Genomic DNA, 24,080 nt, shown 5'->3' with positions numbered 1-24,080 from the left:
CGTCTCTGAATCTGGGAAAGGTACATCAGAATCTGTTATTTTATGCCAGAATTTGGTAAGAAATGTCTCAGAATCAGGTAAGTTATGTCAGAATTTGGTAAGATATGTCAGAATAGCAGGTAAGTTATGTCAGAATTTGGTAAGGATATGTCAGAATCAGGTAAGTTATGTCAGAATTTTGTAAGATATGTCAGAATCAGGTAAGTTATTTCAGAATTTGGTAAGATATGTCACAATCAGATAAGTTACGTCAGAATATTAGTAAGTTGCGTCAAAACTGTGGTTAGATATGTCAGAATCTGGTAAGATATGTCAGAATTGGTAAGTAACGTCAAAAATTGGTAGTTGCAGAATCAGGTTAATTTGTGTCAGAATCTGTTTAAGATATGTCAGAATCTGTTAAGATATGTCAGAATCTAGTAAGTCATGTCAGAATCTGGTAAGTCACGTCAAGTTATGTCAATATTCTAAGATTCTAGTACTGTAAGGTACTGTAAGCTAAGATTCGTAAGGTTGGTAAGTCTAGAAATATTTAGATAAGTCACCTGTATTCTGACTACACATCTTTAACCTAAAACTATGCTTTATCTTTGAAACTATGGGATTTTTACCATTTCACAAGACAAAATTACATCACCACTATTAACACTTCATGTGTTCTATTTATAGCATTTGATGGCCCTGAGACAACACTCTACTACAGAACTATTTACAGGAATGCTTCACTCAGTAGTCACTCTCGGCCTCCTCCCAAAGTTTCCCTCCTGGGCATTGACCTGCCTCGGGAAGAGTTCTCTGTACTCCCACACACTAGGTAAGAGTTCTCTGTACTCCCACACACTAGGTAAGAGTTCCACAACTGTACTCTGTACCCACACACTAAGGTAAGAGTTCTCTGTACTCCCACACACTAGGTAAGAGTTCTTTGTACTCCCACACACTAGGTATAGTGTACTCCCAGAGTTCTCTGTACTCCCACACACTAGGTAAGAGTTCTCTGTACTCCCACACACTAGGTAAGAGTTCTCTGTACTCCCACACACTAGGTAAGAGTTCTCTGTACTCCCCACACACACACTAGGTAAGAGTTCTCTGTACTCCCACACACTAGGTAAGAGTTCTCTGTACTCCACACACTAGGTAAGAGTTCTCTGTACTCCCCACACACTAGGTAAGAGTTCTCTGTACTCCCACACACTAGGTAAGAGTTCTCTGTACTCCACACACTAGGTAAGAGTTCTCTGTACTCCCACACACACTAGGTAAGAGTTCTCTGTACTCCCAACACCACATAGGTAAGAGTTTCTCTGTACTCCCACACACTAGGTAAGAGTTCTCTGTACTCCCACACACTAGGTAAGAGTTCTCTGTACTCCCACACACTAGGTAAGAGTTCTCTTGTACTCCCACACACTAGGTAAGAGTTCTCTGTACTCCCACACACTAGGTAAGAGTTCTCTGTACTCCCACACACTAGGTAAGAGTTCTCTGTACTCCCACACACTAGGTAAGAGTTCTCTGTACTCCCACACACTAGGTAAGAGTTCTCTGTACTCCCACACACTAGGTAAGAGTTCTCTGTACTCCCACACACTAGGTAAGAGTTCTCTGTAACTCCCACACACTAGGTAAGAGTTCTCTGTACTCCCACACACTAGGTAAGAGTTCTCTGTACTCCCACACACTAGGTAAGAGTTCTCTGTACTCCCACACACTAGGTAAGAGTTCTCTGTACTCCCACACACTAGGTAAGAGTTCTCTGTACTCCCACACACTAGGTAAGAGTTCTCTGTACTCCCACACACTAGGTAAGAGTTCTCTGTACTACTACCACACACTAGGTAAGAGTTCTCTCTGTACTCCCACACACTAGGTAAGAGTTCTCTGTACTCCCACACACACTAGGTAAGAGTTCTCTGTACTCCCACACACTAGGTAAGAGTTCTCTGTACTCCCACACACTAGGTAAGAGTTCTCTGTACTCCACACACTAGGTAAGAGTTCTCTGTACTCCCACACACTAGGTAAGAGTTCTCTGTACTCCCACACACTAGGTAAGAGTTCTCTGTACTCCCACCACACTAGGTAAGAGTTCTCTGTACTCCACACACTAGGTAAGAGTTCTCTGTACTCCCACACACTAGGTAAGAGTTCTCTGTACTCCCACACACTAGGTAAGAGTTCTCTGTACTCCCACACACTAGGTAAGAGTTTCTCTGTACTCCCACCACACACTAGGTAAGAGTTCTCTGTACTCCCACACACTAGGTAAGAGTTCTCTGTACTCCCACACACTAGGTAAGAGTTCTCTGTACTCCCACACACTAGGTAAGAGTTCTCTGTACTCCCACACACTAGGTAAGAGTTCTCTGTACTCCCACACACTAGGTAAGAGTTCTCTGTACTCCCACACACTAGGTAAGAGTTCTCTGTACTCCCACACACAAGGTAAGAGTTCTCTGTTACTCCCACACACTAGGTAAGAGTTCTCTGTACTTCCCACACACTAGGTAAAAGTTCTCTTGTACTCCCACACACTAGGTAAGAGTTTCTGTATCCCAGAGTTCTCTGTACTCCCACACACTAGGTAAGAGTTCTCTGTACTCCCACACACTAGGTAAGAGTTCTCTGTACTCCCACACACTAGGTAAGAGTTCTCTGTACTCCCACACACTAGGTAAGAGTTCTCTGTACTACCACACACTAGGTAAGAGTTCTCTGTACTCCCACACACTAGGTAAGAGTTCTCTGTACTCCCACACACTAGGTAAGAGTTCTCTGTACTCCCACACACTAGGTAAGAGTTCTCTGTACTCCCACACACTAGGTAAGAGTTCTCTGTACTCCCACACACTAGGTAAGAGTTCTCTGTACTCCCACACACTAGGTAAGAGTTCTCTGTACTCCCACACACTAGGTAAGAGTTCTCTGTACTCCCACACACTAGGTAAGAGTTCTCTGTACTCCCACACACTAGGTAAGAGTTCTCTGTACTCCCACACACTAGGTAAGAGTTCTCTGTACTCCCACACACTAGGTAAGAGTTCTCTGTACTCCCACACACCTAGGTAAGAGTTCTCTGTACTCCCACACACTAGGTAAGAGTTCTCTGTACTCCCACCACACTAGGTAAGAGTTCTCTGTACTCCCACACACTAGGTAAAGAGTTCTCTGTACTCCCACACACCACACTAGGTAAGAGTTCTCTGTACTCCCACACACTTAGGTAAGAGTTCTCTGTACTCCCACACACTAGGTAAGAGTTCTCTGTACTCCCACACACAAGGTAAGAGTTCTCTGTACTCCCACACTTAGGTAGAGTTCTCTGTACTCCCACACACTAGGTAAGAGTTCTCTGTACTCCCCACACACTAGGTAAGAGTTCTCTGTACTCCCACACACTACTAAGGTAAGAGTTCTCTGTACTCCCACACACTAGGTAAGAGTTCTCTGTACTCCACACACTAGGTAAGAGTTCTCTGTACTCCCACACACACTAGGTAAGAGTTCTCTGTACTCCCCACACACTAGGTAAGAGTTCTCTGTACTCCCACACAGGTAAGAGTTCTCTGTACTCCACACACTAGGTAAGAGTTCTCTGTACTCCCACACACTAGGTAAGAGTTCTCTGTACTCCCACACACTAGGTAAGAGTTCTCTCTGTACTCCCACACACTAGGTAAGAGTTCTCTGTACTCCCATCACACACTAGGTAAGAGTTCTCTGTACTCCCACACACTAGGTAAGAGTTCTCTGTTACCTCCCACACACTAGGTAAGAGTTCTCTGTACTCCCACACACTAGGTAAGAGTTCTCTGTACTCCCACACACTAGGTAAGAGTTCTCTGTACTCCCACACACCACACTAGGTAAGAGTTCTCTGTACTCCCACACACTAGGTAAGAGTTCTCTGTACTCCCACACACTAGGTAAGAGTTCTCTGTACTCCCACACACTAGGTAAGAGTTCTCTGTACTCCCACACACTAGGTAAGAGTTCTCTGTACTCCCACACACTAGGTAAGAGTTTTCTGTACTCCCACACACTAGGTAAGAGTTCTCTGTACTCCCACACACCACATAGGTAAGAGTTCTCTGTACTCCCACACACTAGGTAAGAGTTCTCTGTACTCCCACACACTAGGTAAGAGTTCTCTGTACTCCCACACACACTAGGTAAGAGTTCTCTGTACTCCCACACACTAGGTAAGAGTTCTCTGTACTCCCACACACTAGGTAAGAGTTCTCTGTACTCCCACACACTAGGTAAGAGTTCTCTGTACTCCCACACACTAGGTAAGAGTTCTCTGTACTCCACACACACTAGGTAAGAGTTCTCTGTACTCCCACACACTAGGTAAGAGTTCTCTGTACTCCCACACCACTAGGTAAGAGTTCTCTGTACTCCCACACACTAGGTAAGAGTTCTCTGTACTCCCACACACTAGGTAAGAGTTCTCTGTACTCCCACACACCACACTAGGTAAGAGTTCTCTGTACTCCCACACACTAGGTAAGAGTTCTCTGTACTCCCACACACTAGGTAAGAGTTCTCTGTACTCCCACACACTAGGTAAGAGTTCTCTGTACTCCCACACACTAGGTAAGAGTTCTCTGTACTCCCACACACTAGGTAAGAGTTCTCTGTACTCCCACACACTAGGTAAGAGTTCTCTGTACTCCCACACACTAGGTAAGAGTTCTCTGTACTCCCACACACTAGGTAAGAGTTCTCTGTACTCCCACACACTAGGTAAGAGTTCTCTGTACTCCCACACACTAGGTAAGAGTTCTCTGTACTCCCACACACTAGGTAAGAGTTCTCTGTACTCCCACACACTAGGTAAGAGTTCTCTGTACTCCCACACACTAGGTAAGAGTTCTCTGTACTACCACACACTAGGTAAGAGTTCTCTGTACTCCCACACACTAGGTAAGAGTTCTCTGTACTCCCACACACTAGGTAAGAGTTCTCTGTACTCCCACACACTAGGTAAGAGTTCTCTGTACTCCCACACACTAGGTAAGAGTTCTCTGTACTCCCACACACTAGGTAAGAGTTCTCTGTACTCCCACACACTAGGTAAGAGTTCTCTGTACTCCCACACACTAGGTAAGAGTTCTCTGTACTCCCACACACTAGGTAAGAGTTCTCTGTACTCCCACACACCACACTAGGTAAGAGTTCTCTGTACTCCCACACACTAGGTAAGAGTTCTCTGTACTCCCACACACTAGGTAAGAGTTCTCTGTACTAGGTAAGAGTTCTCTGTACTCCCACACACTAGGTAAGAGTTCTCTGTACTCCCACACACTAGGTAAGAGTTCTCTGTACTCCCACACACTAGGTAAGAGTTCTCTGTACTCCCACACACTAGGTAAGAGTTCTCTGTACTCCCACACACTAGGTAAGAGTTCTCTGTACTCCCACACACTAGGTAAGAGTTCTCTGTACTCCCACACACTAGGTAAGAGTTCTCTGTACTCCCACACACTAGGTAAGAGTTCTCTGTACTCCCACACACACTAGGTAAGAGTTCTCTGTACTCCCACACACCACACTAGGTAAGAGTTCTCTGTACTACCACACACTAGGTAAGAGTTCTCTGTACTCCCACACACTAGGTAAGAGTTCTCTGTACTCCCACACACTAGGTAAGAGTTCTCTGTACTCCCACACACCACTACTAGGTAAGAGTTCTCTGTACTCCCACACACTAGGTAAGAGTTCTCTGTACTCCCACACACTAGGTAAGAGTTCTCTGTACTCCCACACACTAGGTAAGAGTTCTCTGTACTCCCACACACTAGGTAAGAGTTCTCTGTACTCCCACACACTAGGTAAGAGTTCTCTGTACTCCCACACACTAGGTAAGAGTTCTCTGTACTCCCACACACTAGGTAAGAGTTCTCTGTACTCCCACACACTAGGTAAGAGTTCTCTGTACTCCCACACACTAGGTAAGAGTTCTCTCTGTACTCCCACACACTAGGTAAGAGTTCTCTGTACTCCCACACACTAGGTAAGAGTTCTCTGTACTCCCACACACTAGGTAAGAGTTCTCTGTACTCCCACACACTAGGTAAGAGTTCTCTGTACTCCCACACACTAGGTAAGAGTTCTCTGTACTCCCACACACTAGGTAAGAGTTCTCTGTACTCCCACACACACTAGGTAAGAGTTCTCTGTACTCCCACACACTAGGTAAGAGTTCTCTGTACTCCCACACACTAGGTAAGAGTTCTCTGTACTCCCACACACTAGGTAAGAGTTCTCTGTACTCCCACACACTAGGTAAGAGTTCTCTGTACTCCCACACACACTAGGTAAGAGTTCTCTGTACTCCCACACACTAGGTAAGAGTTCTCTGTACTCCCACACACTAGGTAAGAGTTCTCTGTACTCCCACACACTAGGTAAGAGTTCTCTGTACTCCCACACACTAGGTAAGAGTTCTCTGTACTCCCACACACTAGGTAAGAGTTCTCTGTACTCCCACACACTAGGTAAGAGTTCTCTGTACTCCCACACACACTAGGTAAGAGTTCTCTGTACTCCCACACACTAGGTAAGAGTTCTCTGTACTCCCACACACTAGGTAAGAGTTCTCTGTACTCCCACACACTAGGTAAGAGTTCTCTGTACTCCCACACACTAGGTAAGAGTTCTCTGTACTCCCACACACACTAGGTAAAAGTTCTCTGTACTCCCACACACTAGGTAAGAGTTCTCTGTACTCCCACACACTAGGTAAAGAGTTCTCTGTACTCCCACACACTAGGTAAGAGTTCTCTGTACTCCCACACACACTAGGTAAGAGTTCTCTGTACTCCCACACACTAGGTAAGAGTTCTCTGTACTCCCACACACTAGGTAAGAGTTCTCTGTACTCCCACACACTAGGTAAGAGTTCTCTGTACTCCCACACACTAGGTAAGAGTTCTCTGTACTCCCACACACTAGGTAAGAGTTCTCTGTACTCCCACACACTAGGTAAGAGTTCTCTGTACTCCCACACACTAGGTAAGAGTTCTCTGTACTCCCACACACTAGGTAAGAGTTCTCTGTACTCCCACACACTAGGTAAGAGTTCTCTGTACTCCCACACACTAGGTAAGAGTTCTCTGTACTCCCACACACTAGGTAAGAGTTCTCTGTACTCCCACACACTAGGTAAGAGTTCTCTGTACTCCCACACACTAGGTAAGAGTTCTCTGTACTCCCACACACAAGGTAAGAGTTCTCTGTACTCCCACACACTAGGTAAGAGTTCTCTGTACTCCCACACACTAGGTAAGAGTTCTCTGTACTCCCACACACTAGGTAAAGTTCTCTGTACTCCCCACGTTTCTCTGTACTCCCACACACTAGGTAAGAGTTCTCTGTACTCCCACACACTAGGTAAGAGTTCTCTGTACTCCCCACACTAGGTAAGAGTTCTCTGTACTCCCACACACTAGGTAAGAGTTCTCTGTCTCCCACACACTAGTAAGAGTTCTCTGTACTCCCACACACTAGGTAAGAGTTCTCTGTACTCCACACAATTCTCTTATCTAGGTAAGAGTTCCTGTACTCTAGGTAAGTACTTGTACTCCCACACACTAGGTAAGAGTTCTCTGTACTCCCACACACTAGGTAAGAGTTCTCTGTACTCCCACACACTACACCAGGTAAGAGTTCTCTGTACTCCCACACACTAGGTAAGAGTTCTCTGTACTCCCACACACACTAGGTAAGAGTTCTCTGTACTCCCACACACACACACTAGGTAAGAGTTCTCTGTACTCCCACACACACTAGGTAAGAGTTCTCTGTACTCCCACACACTAGGTAAGAGTTCTCTGTACTCCCACACACTAGGTAAAGTTCTCTGTACTCCCACACACCACACTAGGTAAGAGTTCTCTGTACTCCCACACACTAGGTAAGAGTTCTCTGTACTCCCACACACTAGGTAAGAGTTCTCTGTACTCCCACACACTAGGTAAGAGTTCTCTGTACTCCCACACACTAGGTAAGAGTTCTCTGTACTCCCACACACTAGGTAAAAGTTCTCTGTACTCCCACACACTAGGTAAAAGCATATAAGTGATATAAGAGTCCTACCGTACTGACTCATTCATTTTCCTTTCTTAACCAGTTTAATTTTTAAATATTCAGTACTTCCTTAATCTCTATCTTTTTAACTATAGGCTGTAAACTAGTCTGATTGTCATAAAATACACACAATGAACACACCACCTAACAATATAGCTTTTAATTTTGTGTGGTCAAAAATTTAAGTCACTGTTACCTAAAATAAAAAAAGGAAAAGATGTTCTTGACTGTGTCTTTGAGCTGCATACCTTAATAGATACCAGGGGTATTGTCTAGAAACTTCTCATACCTTTGAGCTTTTTCAGTTTTTAATTCATTATCTTTATTAATAAGGGCTATTTATATACATGTATATACATGTAATAGCTTTGCATGAACTTAATTTGTATTTGTAATATACTATCTGTACTAACAATGACTTTTTTTGGATTTACGATCTGTATTGATGAAAGTTTGGGTTACTATTTGTATTGCTAATATATCTCAGGTTTGGAGTTGCCCGGTTTCCTTCATGGAAGTAACTATCTTTTACCATGGGACATAACTACCAAAATAGAGAAGGACAAATGGCCGTCTGTCGGTGAGATGGCATCAAGAAAAGGCAAACAGAAGAAAATTAGCCCTAAAGGTAAATATTACACATCATTAGCCCTAAAGGTAAATATTGTACATCATTAGCCCTAAGGGTAAATATTGTACATCATTAGCTCTAAAGGTAAATATTGTACATCATTAGCTCTAAAGGTAAATATTGTACATCATTAGCTCTAAAGGTAAATATTGTACATCATTAGCTCTAAAGGTAAATATTGTACATCATTAGCTCTAAAGGTAAATATTGTACATCATTAGCTCTAAAGGTAAATATTGTACATTATTAGCTCTAAAGGTAAATATTGTACATCATTAGCTCTAAAGGTAAATATTGTACATTATTAGCTCTAAAGGTAAATATTGTACATTATTAGCTCTAAAGGTAAATATTGTACATTATTAGCTCTAAAGGTAAATATTGTACATCATTAGCTCTAAAGGTAAATATTGTACATCATTAGCTCTAAAGGTAAATATTGTACATTATTAGCCCTAAAGGTAAATATTGTACATTATTAGCTCTAAAGGTAAATATTACACATCATTAGCTCTAAAGGTAAATATTACACATCATTAGCTCTAAAGGTAAATATTACACATCATTAGCTCTAAAGGTAAATATTGTACATCATTAGCTCTAAAGGTAAATATTGTACATCATTAGACCTAAAGGTAAATATTGTACATTATTAGCCCTAAAGGTAAATATTGTACATTATTAGCTCTAAAGGTAAATATTGTACATCATTAGCTCTAAAGGTAAATATTGTGCATCAGTTTTATTGAGGTAATTCATTTTTGCTCAGTCTTAGGCAGTAGTATGTATATGACTTTGATCACTAAATTATATCATTAACGTCCATTGTATTATATTTAGATGTTGGAGAGCTGAATGTACGCGTTTTCCTAGGAGATGAATACGAATGTCCACGTGGTCACCGATTTTTCTGTAGTGGCCCTGAAAAAATCATCAAGGTTTCCAACACTAGCACTGTCAAGGTCAGTTAAAGGTCACAATGTGCTTTATATCATCAATGTCAAGGTCATTCAGATATAGAAAATTAGGCTTAACCGAGTTTCAATTACTGAAAACCAAATAAAAAAAATCAAGAAAGCACATGTACTGAACCAATGCCTCATTACTATTTCTATGTTTGGATTCATTCATATTTTAATGCTGCTGCTTTTTAATATTTGTGCAAGTAGTATCATTAATGTCCTTTCGATTGTGTTACATTGTCTTTCTCCCCATACTGGTTTTTGTTCATGTGATGACATGGGCATTCTATTTTACAATTCATAATTCTGTGTATCACGTTTTTATCTAATAAATATAGCAGATAAACATGTTAAGCCATGAGGCAGACTTTTACTAAGTGTGATTATTGATGGTGTTAAGTCAAAGAAAATGTTGTGTGATTGATGGTGTTTAGCCACAGTAAATGTTGTGTGATTGATGGTGTTTAGTCACAGTAAATGTTGTGTGATTGATGGTGTTTAGTCACAGTAAATGTTGTGTGATTGATGGTGTTTAACCGCAGTAAATGTTGTGATTGTTGGTGTTTAGTCAAAGAAAATGTTGTGTGATTGATGGTGTTTAGCCACAGTAAATGTTGTGTGATTGATGGTGTTTAGTCACAGTAAATGTTGTGTGATTGATGGTGTTTAGTCACAGTAAATGTTGTGTGATTGATGGTGTTTAGCCACAGTAAATGTTGTGTGATTGTTGGTGTTTAGCCACAGTAAATGTTGTGTGATTGTTGGTGTTTATCCACAGTAAATGTTGTGTGATTGTTGGTGTTTAACCACAGTAAATGTTCTGTGATTGATGGTGTTTAGCCACAGTAAATGTTGTGATTGATGGTGGTTAGTCACAGTAAATGTTGTGTGATTGATGGTGTGGAGTCACAGTAAATGTTGTGTGATTGATGGTGTGGAGTCACAGTAAATGTTGTGTGATTGATGGTGTTTAGCCACAGTAAATGTTGTGTGATTGATGGTGTTTAGCCACAGTAAATGTTGTGTGATTGATGGTGTTTAGTCATAGTAAATGTTGTGTGATTGTTGGTGTTTAGCCACAGTAAATGTTGTATGATTGATGGTGTTTAGACACAGTAAATGTTCTGTGATTGATGGTGTTTAGCCACAGTAAATGTTGTGTGATTGTTGGTGTTTAGTCACAGTAAATGTTGTGTGATTGATGGTGTTTAGCCACAGTAAACGTTGTGTGATTGATGGTGTTTAGCCACAGTAAATGTTGTATGATTGATGGTGTTTAGCCACAGTAAATGTTCTGTGATTGATGGTGTTTAGTCACAGTAAATGTTGTGTGATTGATGGTGTGGAGTCACAGTAAATGTTGTGTGATTGATGGTGTTTAGCCACAGTAAATGTTGTGTGATTGATGGTGTGGAGTCACAGTAAATGTTGTGTGATTGATGGTGTTTAGCCACAGTAAATGTTGTGTGAATTGATGGTGTTTAGTCACAGTAAATGTTGTGCGATTGATGGTGTGGAGTCACAGTAAATGTTGTGTGATTGATGGTGTTTAGCCACAGTAAATGTTGTGTGATTGATGGTGTTAAGCCACAGTAAATGTTGTGATTGGTGGTGTTTAGTCACAGTAAATGTTGTGTTATTGATGATGTTTAGCCACAGTAAATGTTGTGTGATTGATGGTGTTTAGCCACAGTAAATATTGTGATTGATGGTGTTTAGTCACAGTAAATGTTGTGATTGTGATTGATGGTGTTTAGCCACAGTAAATGTTGTGATTGATGGTGTTTAGCCACAGTAAATGTTGTGATTGATGGTGTTTAGCCACAGTAAATGTTGTGATTGATGGTGGTTAGTCACAGTAAATGTTGTGTGATAGATGGTGTTTAGTCACAGTAAATGTTGTGTGTGATTGATGGTGTTTAGACACAGTAAATGTTCTGTGATTGATGGTGTTTAGTCACAGTAAATGTTGTGATTGATGATGTTTAGTCACAGTAAATGTTGTGATTGATGATGTTTAGTCACAGTAAATGTTGTGTGATTGTTGGTGTTTAGCCACAGTAAATGTTGTGTGATTGTTGGTGTTTAGCCACAGTAAATGTTGTGTGATTGATGGTGTTTAGCCACAGTAAATGTTGTGTGATTGTTGGTGTTTATCCACAGTAAATGTTGTGTGATTGTTGGTGTTTAACCACAGTAAATGTTCTGTGATTGATGGTGTTTAACCACAGTAAATGTTCTGTGATTGATGGTGTTTAGTCACAGTAAATGTTCTGTGATTGATGGTGTTTAGCCACAGTAAATGTTGTGATTGATGGTGGTTAGTCACAGTAAATGTTGTGTGATTGATGGTGTGGAGTCACAGTAAATGTTGTGTGATTGATGGTGTTTAGCCACAGTAAATGTTGTGTGATTGATGGTGTGGAGACACAGTAAATGTTGTGTGATTGATGGTGTTTAGTCACAGTAAATGTTGTGTGATTGATGGTGTTTAGCCACAGTAAATGTTGTGATTGATGGTGTTTAGCCACAGTAAATGTTGTGATTGATGGTGTTTAGTCATAGTAAATGTTGTGAGATTGTTGGTGTTTAGCCACAGTAAATGTTGTGTGATTGATGGTGTTTAGACCCAGTAAATGTTCTGTGATTGATGGTGTTTAGCCACAGTAAATGTTGTGTGATTGATGGTGTTTAGTCACAGTAAATGTTGTGTGATTGATGGTGTTTAGCCACAGTAAATGTTGTGTGATTGATGGTGTGGAGTCACAGTAAATGTTGTGTGATTGATGGTGTTTAGCCACAGTAAATGTTGTGTGATTGATGGTGTTTAGTCACAGTAAATGTTGTGTGATTGATGGTGTTTAGCCACAGTAAATGTTGTGTGATTGATGGTGTTTAGCCACAGTAAATGTTGTGTGATTGATGGTGTTTAGCCACAGTAAATGTTGTGTGATTGATGGTGTTTAGCCACAGTAAATGTTGTGTGATTGATGGTGTTTAGTCACAGTAAATGTTGTGTGATTGATGGTGTTTAGTCACAGTAAATGTTGTGTGATTGATGGTGTTTAGCCACAGTAAATGTTGTGTGATTGATGGTGTTTAGTCACAGTAAATGTTGTGTGATTGATGGTGTTTAGTCACAGTAAATGTTGTGTGATTGATGGTGTTTAGCCACAGTAAATGTTGTGTGATTGATGGTGTTTAGTCACAGTAAATGTTGTGTGATTGATGGTGTTTAGCCACAGTAAATGTTGTGTGATTGATGGTGTTTAGCCACAGTAAATGTTGTGTGATTGATGGTGTTTAGTCACAGTAAATGTTGTGTGATTGATGGTGTTTAGCCACAGTAAATGTTGTGTAATTGATGGTGTTTAGCCACAGTAAATGTTCTGTGATTGATGGTGTTTAGCCACAGTAAATGTTGTGTGATTGTTGGTGTTCAGTCACAGTAAATGTTGTGTGATTGATGGTGTTTAGCCACAGTAAACGTTGTGTGATTGATGGTGTTTAGCCACAGTAAATGTTGTATGATTGATGTTGTGGAGACACAGTAAATGTTGTGTGATTGTTGGTGTTTAACCACAGTAAATGTTGTGTGATTGATGGTGTTTAGTCACAGTAAATGTTGTGTGATTGATGGTGTTTAGTCACAGTAAATGTTGTGTGATTGTTGGTGTTTAACCACAGTAAATGTTGTGTGATTGATGGTGTTTAGTCACAGTAAATGTTGTGTGATTGATGGTGTTTAGCCACAGTAAATGTTGTGTGATTGATGGTGTTTAGCCAAAGTAAATGTTGTGATTGATGGTGTTTAGTCACAGTAAATGTTGTGTGATTGATGGTGTTAAGCCACAGTAAATGTTGTGTGATTGATGGTGTTTAGCCAAAGTAAATGTTGTGATTGATGGTGTTTAGTCACAGTAAATGTTGTGTGATTGATGGTGTTAAGCCACAGTAAATGTTGTGATTGGTGGTGTTTAGTCACAGTAAATGTTGTGTTATTGATGGTGTTTAGCCACAGTAAATGTTGTGTGATTGATGGTGTTTAGCCACAGTAAATATTGTGATTGATGGTGTTTAGTCACAGTAAATGTTGTGATTGTGATTGATGGTGTTTAGCCACAGTAAATGTTGTGATTGATGGTGTTTAGCCACAGTAAATGTTGTGATTGATGGTGGTTAGTCACAGTAAATTTTGTTTGATAGATGGTGTTTAGTCACAGTAAATGTTGTGTGATTGATGGTGTGGAGTCACAGTAAATGTTGTGTGATTGATGGTGTTTAGTCACAGTAAATGTTGTGTGATTGATGGTGTTTAGACACAGTAAATGTTCTGTGATTGATGGTGTTTAGTCACAGTAAATGTTGTGATTGATGATGTTTAGTCACAGTAAATGTTGTGATTGATGATGTTTAGTCACAGTAAATGTTCTGTGATTGATGGTGTTTAGTCACAGTAAATGTTGTGTGATTGATGGTGTTTAGCCACAGTAAATGTTGTGTGATTGATGGTGTTTAGCCACAGTAAATGTTGTGTGATTGATGGTGTTTAGCCACAGTAAATGTTGTGTGATTGATGGTGTTTAGCCACAGTAAATGTTGTGTGATTGTTGGTGTTTAACCACAGTAAATGTTCTGTGATTGATGGTGTTTAGCCACAGTAAATGTTGTGTGATTGTTGGTGTTTAGTCACAGTAAATGTTGTGTGATTGATGGTGTGGAGTCACAGTAAATGTTGTATGATTGATGGTGTTTAGTCACAGTAAATGTTGTGTGATTGATGGTGTTTAACCACAGTAAATGTTGTGTGATTGTTGGTGTTTAACCACAGTAAATGTTGTGTGATTGTTGGTGTTTAGTCACAGTAAATGTTGTGTGATTGTTGGTGTTTAGCCACAGTAAATGTTGTGTGATTGATGGTGTTTAGCCACAGTAAATGTTGTGTGATTGATGGTGTGGAGTCACAGTAAATGTTGTGTGATTGATGGTGTTTAGTCACAGTAAATGTTGTATAATTTGATGGTGTTTAGTCACAGTAAATGTTGTGTGATTGATGGTGTTTAGACCCAGTAAATGTTGTGTGATTGATGGTGTTAAGCCACAGTAAATGTTGTGTGATTGTTGGTGTTTAGCCACAGTAAATGTTGTGTAATTGATGGTGTTTAGTCACAGTAAATGTTGTGTGATTGATGGTGTTTAGACCCAGTAAATGTTGTGTGATTGATGGTGTTTAGCCACGGTAAATGTTGTGTGATTTATGGTGTTTAGCCACAGTAAATGTTGTGTAATTGATGGTGTTTAGCCACAGTAAATGTTGTGTAATTGATGGTGTTTAGCCACAGTAAATGTTGTGTGATTGAAGACACTACTGACATCCCTGTTACAGGACAATGCTACCAAACTAGTGAACCTGGACATGCCACTGTACTGCTCCTGTCCTCACTGTAGGTAAGGCATCTCAGCTCCATGGACAACTTACTTGATATAACGAAGATTTCTTTTTAATTTAGTTTTTAAAGCTATTCCATTAACTCATCTTTCTCCTCCTTGCATTCTGGGTATAATTCTGAATAAATCACACGGTCCTTTTATTGTATGCATAGAAAATATTAAGCGACTTTTATAAAGAAGCAAACCACTTTTACCACACGCTATGAAGTATGTTATCAATATAGATATACCTGTTTTAGTGAAGTATGGTATCAATATAGATATACCTGTTTTAGTGAAGTATATGGTATCAATACAGATATACCTGTTTTAGTGAAGTATGGTATCAATATAGATATACCTGTTTTAGTGAAGTATGGTATCAATATAGATATACCTGTTTTAGTGAAGTCTATGGTATCAATATAGATATACCTGTTTTAGTGAAGTATGGTATCAATATAGATATACCTGTTTTAGTGAAGTATGGTATCAATAGATATACCTGTTTTAGTGAAGTATGGTATCAATATAGATATACCTGTTTTAGTGAAGTATGGTATCAATATAGATATACCTGTTTTAGTGAAGTATGGTATCAATATAGATATACCTGTTTTAGTGAAGTATGGTATCAATATAGATATACCTGTTTTAGTGAAATATGGTATCAATATAGATATACCTGTTTTAGTGAAGTATGGTATCAATATAGATATACCTGTTTTAGGGAAGTATGGTATCAATATAGATATACCTGTTTTAGTGAAGTATATGGTATCAATATAGATATACCTGTTTTAGTGAAGTATGGTATCAATATAGATATACCTGTTTTAGAAGGGAGTGTTTGTTAACCAGTACTTCTGTTTTAGGAGCTCAAAGGGCTATCTAGCTCAGCTGATGCGCCTATACGTCGTGACCCCAGATAGCCCCTTAAGGGTGACTTTGTGTCCCCAGATACAGCCAGCGCCCCCTCCCTGTCCCCTTTTTGGACTCCCCCTGGAGGGACCTGTGGAACTACCGCCCGGCAGGCTGTGGGTGTCTCCGTTTACCGTATCCTTTCAAGAAATTGTCTTTGATAGAAAGATAATGTTGATTAACCTTGTATAAAAAAAGATTATATACCAGGTTATGTTGGTATTGTATAGACATACAATTGAATTATGTTTGTATAGAAACAGGTTGTAGGTTGTGCAAGTGATTCACTTGCCTGACGACTTATTTAGCACTGGTAAAGGGATTTACCAATGTTCTTTGATTATTTTTTCAAATTCTTGTTTAAATTGTTTCTCTTCATTTCTTACATTGTAAATGTTTGTATAGAAACAGGTTGTAGGTTGTGCAAGTGATTCACTTGCCTGACGACTTATTTAGCACTGGTAAAGGGATTTACCAATGTTCTTTGATTATTTTTAGGTCATCTGACCCGAAGGGTCAGGATGACCTATAGTCATCATGCTTCGTCCGTCGTCGTGTGCCGTGCGCCGTGCGCCGTCCGCCGTCCGCCGTCCGCCGTCCGTAAACTTTTCACATTTCAATCTTCTTCTCAAGTTTGACCAGTGGGATTGAGCTGAAACTTACATGAAATGATCCTGACATGGTCCCGACAAAGTGTTGTTATTTTTCGGGTCGATCCGAAATCCAAGATGGCCGCCACAGCCACCATCTTGAAAACACATTTTGAACTTCTTCTCAAGTTCTACCGGTGCGATTTGGCTGAAACTTGCATGAAATGATCCTGACACAGTCCCGACAAAGTGTTGTTATTTTTCGGGTTGATCCGAAATCAAAGATGGCCGCCACAGCCGCCATCTTGAAAACACATTTTGAACTTCTTCTCAAGTTCTACTAGTGCGATTTGGCTGAAACTTGCATGAAATGATCCTGACATGGTTCCGACAAAGTGTTGTTATTTTTCAGGTCAATCCGAAATCCAAGATGGCCGCCACAGCCGCCATCTTGAAAACACATTTTGAACTTCTTCTCAAGTTCTACTAGTGCGATTTGGCTGAGACTTGCATGAAATGATCCTGACATGGTCCCGACAAAGTGTTCTTATTTTTCGGGTTGATCCAAAATCCAAGATGGCCGCCACAGCCACCATCTTGAAATCACATTGTGAACTTCTTCTCAAGTTCTACAAGTGCGATTTGGCTGAAACTTGCATGAAATGATCCTGACATGGTCCCGACAAAGTGTTCTTATTTTTCGGGTTGATCCGAAATCCAAGATGGCCGCCACAGCTGCCATCTTGAAAACACATTTTGAACTTCTTCTCAAGTTCTACCGGTTCGATTTGGCTGAAACTTGTATGAAAGGAGCCTGACATGGTCCCAACAAAGTGTTGTTACATCTCTGGTTGATCCCCAATCGAAGATGGCAACCATGACACTATATCTAATTAATTTCCTATATGATTATTGCCAAGGTACTCAGATGACCGTTAAGGCCCATGGGCCTCTTGTTTCAAATTCTTGTTTAAATTGTTTCTCTTCATTTCTTACATTGTAAATGATAATAAAAATCACTATATATAGTTGACCTTGACCTATGGTTAGACATGTGTACATGGGAGATTCAGGTCCATACACGATGCCCTCTGACCCCCAGAGTCTACAGTACTGCCACATGCTGAAAGGAATATTTAACTACAAAGTGACCTCCCCTGAATCTTGAGGGACAGTCTGAGGAAATATTTCCCACTCCTGGGAAATCAGAAGGGTTGTCACCTGTTAAGTTGGACTTTCTAGTATCTGTAAGGGTGCTGATCAACATTTTATGAGAGACTCCCTTACCTCGGTGCATGTAGGACCATACGGTATTATTGAAGACTCTCTGGAAGATGCTTCTTGTATACCAAAGTGATGAGTCAGTACCTAGAGGAGCTTTCCGATTGTCCATTCATTGGCAGAAATCTGACTCCAAACAGACAAGTCAGGACCCTGTCTTGCCATAGGACATGATATGCAGGCCGGCCGGCACCCACCTGAAATCACCCAAAGGACCAGGAGCATTCATTAAGGTGTTAAAGGTCAACTGGAAACTAAACAAAATCCCCTGCTACAGCTCCCAATAAACCAGTAGGACTTAGGTTTGAAAGAAACACGAGGAGTAAGGACAGAACATTTTATTGATATTGTCTATCTGTATTATTATCTTTAAGATGATGAGAAATGTTTGATGTTTGATGTACTATCAAAATAGTATTTGATTTGTGGTTTTAATTGATTTTACTTTGTTTTAACACCATGAAAATCAATTTGGTTTGACCTTGGTTTGACCTTGAAGATGTGAAGGTTAGCCTAGAACACATTGTAAGCGATATGAACCACAGGCCGTTTGAGCCTCTTGCTATTGTTTTAAAGTATATTGTGAATTCTCTTTAAATGTACTGTTGTTATGTACTCTGTTTTTGCAAAAAATTTGTTAAATTATTGTGATTTGTCTAATTGTTTTAACTTTGTGAAAAGCAAGATATACATATGTATGTTATTAAAATTCTTGCAAAATTAAAACTAGATAGTGTTTTTGTTATCTGTCTCGTTACTAGTTTAGTTGGAAGTGTCATGATGGTGACTGTAACATTTCAATTTGATTTTTTTTTCAGTTCAATTACCTAAAACTTCATCAGATCACTCCAAAATCATAATAAGTTTTACCTCAATTTACAGGCAATGTCTTCGTGAGTGATGGTATTTTGGTGTAAACAAGTAAGAACTTTTTTTAAGAGAGAGAAGACATAAAAAATTGTATTTTCAGTGTTTTGGTTCAACTTATCGGTAGTTTGTATTGAATTAAAGGTGTCATTGTAATATTGTATGTGAAGCTGGCGCTGTAGAGAAGTGTAATCTATTGGATTTCTTACTGGAAGGGGAATAACTCTTACTTCATAGCTAAGGGGCACAACTCATCTAGACTTAAAAATCTGATGATCACAACGCTCTTTATCCAAAACTTAAACTTCTATTAAGGCTATGGACAAAATACAATATTTCTACACCGCTGAAGGTAAAACCACTAAAACTATTAATGTTATGTAAATAAACATTGTCACATTGAGTTCAGTTTTTATGGTCCTTATCCCGAATAAATTGCAGGATGCATACATGCATAATAGTGTATAGAAATAGCCCCGAACACACTAGTCTTTCAGTATGACCGTCGTCCTCAACGTAGTGAATGTTTGGTATTGCAACGTCATCTAAGACCGTCAATAAAGTCTTTCTTATGTTAATATTGTTTTTAAGAAATTTTTATTTTTGCTTCTGTGGTTTTTTTAATTGCTGTATTATATACTTAAAGCGGAACGGCTTTTTAATTTTTAAAAAGGAATATAAAACGATTATAATACTTCTGCAGTCACAAAAGCTATAAGCTTGCCGTTAATACTACACGTATCATCATATTCTGAACAATTTAATTAAATGAACTAATTATGAATTTTAATAACGCCGTCATCCTTGTTACTGCATTTATTTAGTTGACGGCAAAACAGCGAAATTAATCTCCATTGTTAATTAACATAAATTACGTATAGGAATCTTGTAATTGTTTTGCTTGTAACCTCATCTTAGGCCGTCGATGTGGTATTCTAATGGTATTATTGTTTTTTCAGAAAATTTTAATTTAACCTTCACCTGAGATTTCACTGCCTTGTGTAACAATTTATAAACGGAGCCGATATAATAGGTTCAATTGTACGTGTACTGGCGTCACCAATAGCAAGATGCCCGCCAAGTCCTATTCTATCCCGTCCAAATGCGGAGGTATTCGTTTAAAGATGCTCCACCGCTGACAAATAGTATTTTTCACCATCAAAATCAGGAGCAGACGATTTAGTAATTTTCTTCAGTTACAAAAGTTACTTACTTTACACCAGTACCACCATTGAAAAATTTGAGCTTCTAATTTTACTTAAAGTTAAAAATATGAAAAATAATTAATTGCAACCCGAAAAAAATCCGTTGCACTATATTCTATATGGAATAGAGTAATGATGGAGCATGCACCAAAGGCGAAATAAATAATTTAATGTTATTTTTGGTGTTATTTATATTGATATAAACACGATTAAACACAAATTATTGTCCAAATGATGAATACCATTTATGCTCTGTCGGCGGTGGAGCATCTTTAACAATGACACCTGTTAACAATGACACCTAAAAATTCCGTTTTAACAATGGCACCTGTAAAAAAAGCATAAACGTGTTTTCACGAGTTGTGAAATATATAACATGCAGTGATTTCTCCAGGGATCTTTCATAACTTTATTTATATACACAGGTACACTTCAGGATCCGTATAAAACATTTACACGGAAAGACTTAACGCAACTTCTTTGCGGGATAATAAAGTTCAGCTTTGAGCCAAAGTCCGGTTCAAGCTCGGACGTACAGGAAGTACTTCTTACTTCCGGTCGGAAGTTGTCACTATATCGATAACGTGCGTTTGATTTTTTCACCGAATGTATGACGTCAGTGAAAGTATGGAGATAAGTGTCCGACTTCAGTACTCGATTGTGTGTCATATATATTTTCCATATCATTTTGAAATGGCGGACTTGCGTGTAATAAGGACAAGATTATTTTTTTTTAATTTTTGGTTGTGTTTTTCCGTTAATTACTTTAACGTTTTTGTCAAAAAAAAATGGCCAGGAGTTGAGCGCCGCGTGTCCCTCTGAGGAAGGCTAAATTTGCAATTTGAATTGGTTCTCTCCCTTGGTCGACACACAACAGAAACTATAAAAGACGTATTTAAGTTGAACGACTGGTTTGCAATGTAATGTGAGTTATGTGACCGGGTGGGGGGTTCGTTGTTCGATGTTTTCGGTGACGATATACTTTATAACACCAGATCTATGTAAAAGGACATTGGTTACCACTTTTACGTTTGTTTGTTTGTTTGTACGAGTTGTATGGCCCATCGACAGCCAAACTAGGTACAAGTCATGCATTAAGAGACAACACAAATATACAGCAGCCTCCAAAGTTTGGTTGCATATCCCCCCCCCCCCCCCCCCCCCCACACACACACATTTACGCTCTGAAATAACTTCCAGTAGGACGTTGATCCTATTAAACAGAACGTTCCAGGAAACGCGTCCGACACATTGACGACAACACTCGAGATAGAAATAAAACTTTGCTAATAATTTAATATAAAAATTGAGATCTTTGATCAAAAATAACTTAGCAACCACAAAATTTGATCATTTCTATGTATGAAAATGCAATTTTATTGTTATGAAGTGTTCAATTATGTGAAGGAGAAATATTTGAAAGTGGTTGCTAGGGTACACAACCTTTCATAGTATTTTTTCATCATAAAATTGTTTTAAGAATGAAAATTTATGAATGTCTCAATGGAAAAACTTTTGTGAAAATGTTATATATATCAAATAACTTCGAATAGAATGCAAAATTGAATCCAGGAAATACATTTGTTATAGAATACTGCTTGGTTGCTATGCAACGGTTGGTTACAAATAAAGGATAACCAAAATATAGTTTTTCATTAAAAACAAATATTCTATCATCTGCACATGCATAACATGTCTTTATCAGAACAAATATACATTAGATTACATTCAAATGTACACAACAACCCTATTTATAAATTTTAGAAAAATGTTGCTAAGGGAAACGGTTGCTATGGATTTAACATCCAATAACTTTTTTCTTTGAACAATGACATACCATTTTCTCCTCATTTTTATAAAAGGTATGGATCTCCTCTGCAAATATGCTTCTTTGGAAAAAAAGTTAATTATTTCATCATGTAGTTTTATCATGTTCAAATGGACATCAGCACTGAAAATTGAGGGAAATGTTGCCATGGAGACACTTTTTTTAAAGATGCTCCACCGCCGACAGAGCATAAATGATATTCATCATTTGAACAATAATTGGCGTTTAATCGTGTATATGTATTTCTAATTAACACAAAATATAATTTAAAATATTTTGTTTTGCTTTTGGTGCATGCGCAATCAGTAATTCATTCCATATAAGATATAGTGCCAGGGAATTTTTTCGGGATGCAATTAATTATTTTTTATATTTTAAGCTTTAAGTAAAATTAGAAGCTAAAACTTTTCAATGGTGGTAATGGTGTGAAGTAAGTAACTTTTGTAACTGAAGAAAAATACCAAATCGTCTGCTCCTGTATTTGATAGTGAAAAAATGCCAATTGTCAGCGGTGGAGCATCTTTAAATCGACGCTTGGAAACAATAGATACATTGATTTATGTTTTATATTTATTATTAGTCAAAAGACATCCATAAAAATACATTAAAGTAAGAAAAAATGAAAAAATCTTATATTTCCACATAATTTTATTGTATCACATTAACAAGTAGATGTCCTGTTGTGCTATATTTCTGTGCAAAGGTTTGGTTAAGTTGTTGTCAAGGTGACACTCTTTAAAAGAGGCTAGCAAAAAAACTAGCAACATGACATACACTTTTTAGTTCATTTATTGACACAACATGACCATACAAATAAAAATATCTATAAATGAAAAAAAGTTAATTACTTTCAAACGGTCGAGCCAGCTATACTTAAGAACAGATGGTTGTTTACGAAAATACCAAATGTAAAAGCGTGCATTCCAATTTAACCCTTTAAGAAAGGTGAGGCAATGGGACCATTTGTTGGTTGAAACAGACAATGCTGACCTTTGACCTTTCTGTCCATAACTATAAAATTATCTAAATATCCACATTTTCACGTCTAACAGAGATATGGAATCGACGTTAATTTACGCATATGTATAACACCAATTTTTAGAGATTATAAAATTATGAAATGTGGTATGGCTGCCTTCACAGGGAGGTTTGGTAAAATTATAGACGGACCGAAGAAAAAGAATGAAATCATGATGATTAAAGTGAACAGTCGGGCAAGGATGGCTTAAGTCGGTAAAATGGTGTGAATGTATCCAGGATAATTTCTTATGAAATGGAAAAATAAAATCTGTCGTCAATATCTGTCTGCGTACGAAGAAATTGATTTAAAGTATGGAAATTCTAAAATGTCCTCACTATGTCCGTGGTTACATTTCCACGCGGCCTCGCTTTCAATGCTTTCAACTTTTCTTTATTTTAATGGTCAGAACTGGGAAACTAAGCAGAACTTGACCGTCGTATTAATATGTGAGAACTTTTGGAAGGCCAATGAACGCATTTAGACTGGTTTTCTTTGTCCGACTATTCACTTTAAGATTTGGAACCCTTAAATATGCTCCACCGCTTTTTCACTATCTAAAACAGGAGCAGACGATTAAGCATTTTTCTTCAGTTACAAAAGTTACGTACTTTACACCATTATCACCATTGACAACTTTGAGCTTCTAATTTACTTCAAGTTTAAAAGTTTGAAAAATGATTAATTGAATCCCGAAAAAAATCCGTGGCACTATATCCTATATGGAATGAAGAACTGATTGCGCATGCACCAAAGTCAAAACAAATTATTTTATGTTATTTTCTGTGTTAATTAGACATATGTATACACGATTAAACAGCAATTATTTTTTCAAATGATGAATATCATTTGTGCTCTGTCGGCGGTGGAGCATCTTTAATGATTTTATTATTTGTTATGAACAAGTATAATTTGATGATGCTTCGTCCGTCGTCGTCCGCCGTCCACCGTCGTAAACTTTTCACATTTTGAACTGTTTTAAGTTCTTCTGGTGCAAATTAGCTGAAACTTGCATAAAATGATCCTGACATGGTCCCGACAATGTGTTGTTATTTTTTCGGGTCGATCCTACGAAATCCATGAACCTATGAAAATTGCCTGAAATAATCCTGATATGACCTTGACAACTTAGTGTTGTCACATCTCTGGTTTATCCCAAATTGAAGATGGCTACCAAGACTCCATATCTAATTAATTTCCTATAAGACTTTTGCCAAAAGTAGTCAGATGATCGTTAATGCCCCTGGGCC

The 24,080-nt window shown here is 38.7% G+C and overlaps 1 protein-coding gene across 1 annotated transcript in view; it reads left to right on the top strand.

Moving 5' to 3' along the window:
* LOC138315791 (nonsense-mediated mRNA decay factor SMG8-like) overlaps nt 1–18,834 on the top strand; it is a 55,406-nt gene extending 36,572 nt beyond the window's left edge. Inside the window, exons 17-21 of the mRNA XM_069257062.1 lie at nt 8,585–8,725; nt 9,569–9,690; nt 15,077–15,138; nt 15,996–16,176; nt 17,682–18,834. Coding sequence (XP_069113163.1) covers nt 8,585–8,725; nt 9,569–9,690; nt 15,077–15,138; nt 15,996–16,176; nt 17,682–17,726 — 551 coding nt within the window. The 3' untranslated portion in view covers nt 17,727–18,834. The remainder of the gene's footprint in view (nt 1–8,584; nt 8,726–9,568; nt 9,691–15,076; nt 15,139–15,995; nt 16,177–17,681) is intronic.
* Nucleotides 18,835–24,080: the final 5,246 nt, after the last annotated feature.

This window comes from Argopecten irradians, chromosome 1, assembly GCF_041381155.1.
Source record: "Argopecten irradians isolate NY chromosome 1, Ai_NY, whole genome shotgun sequence".
Lineage (NCBI taxonomy): Eukaryota > Metazoa > Mollusca > Bivalvia > Pectinida > Pectinidae > Argopecten > Argopecten irradians.
Note: the sequence above shows the minus strand (reverse complement) of the source record. Positions and strands in the feature narration are given on the sequence as shown.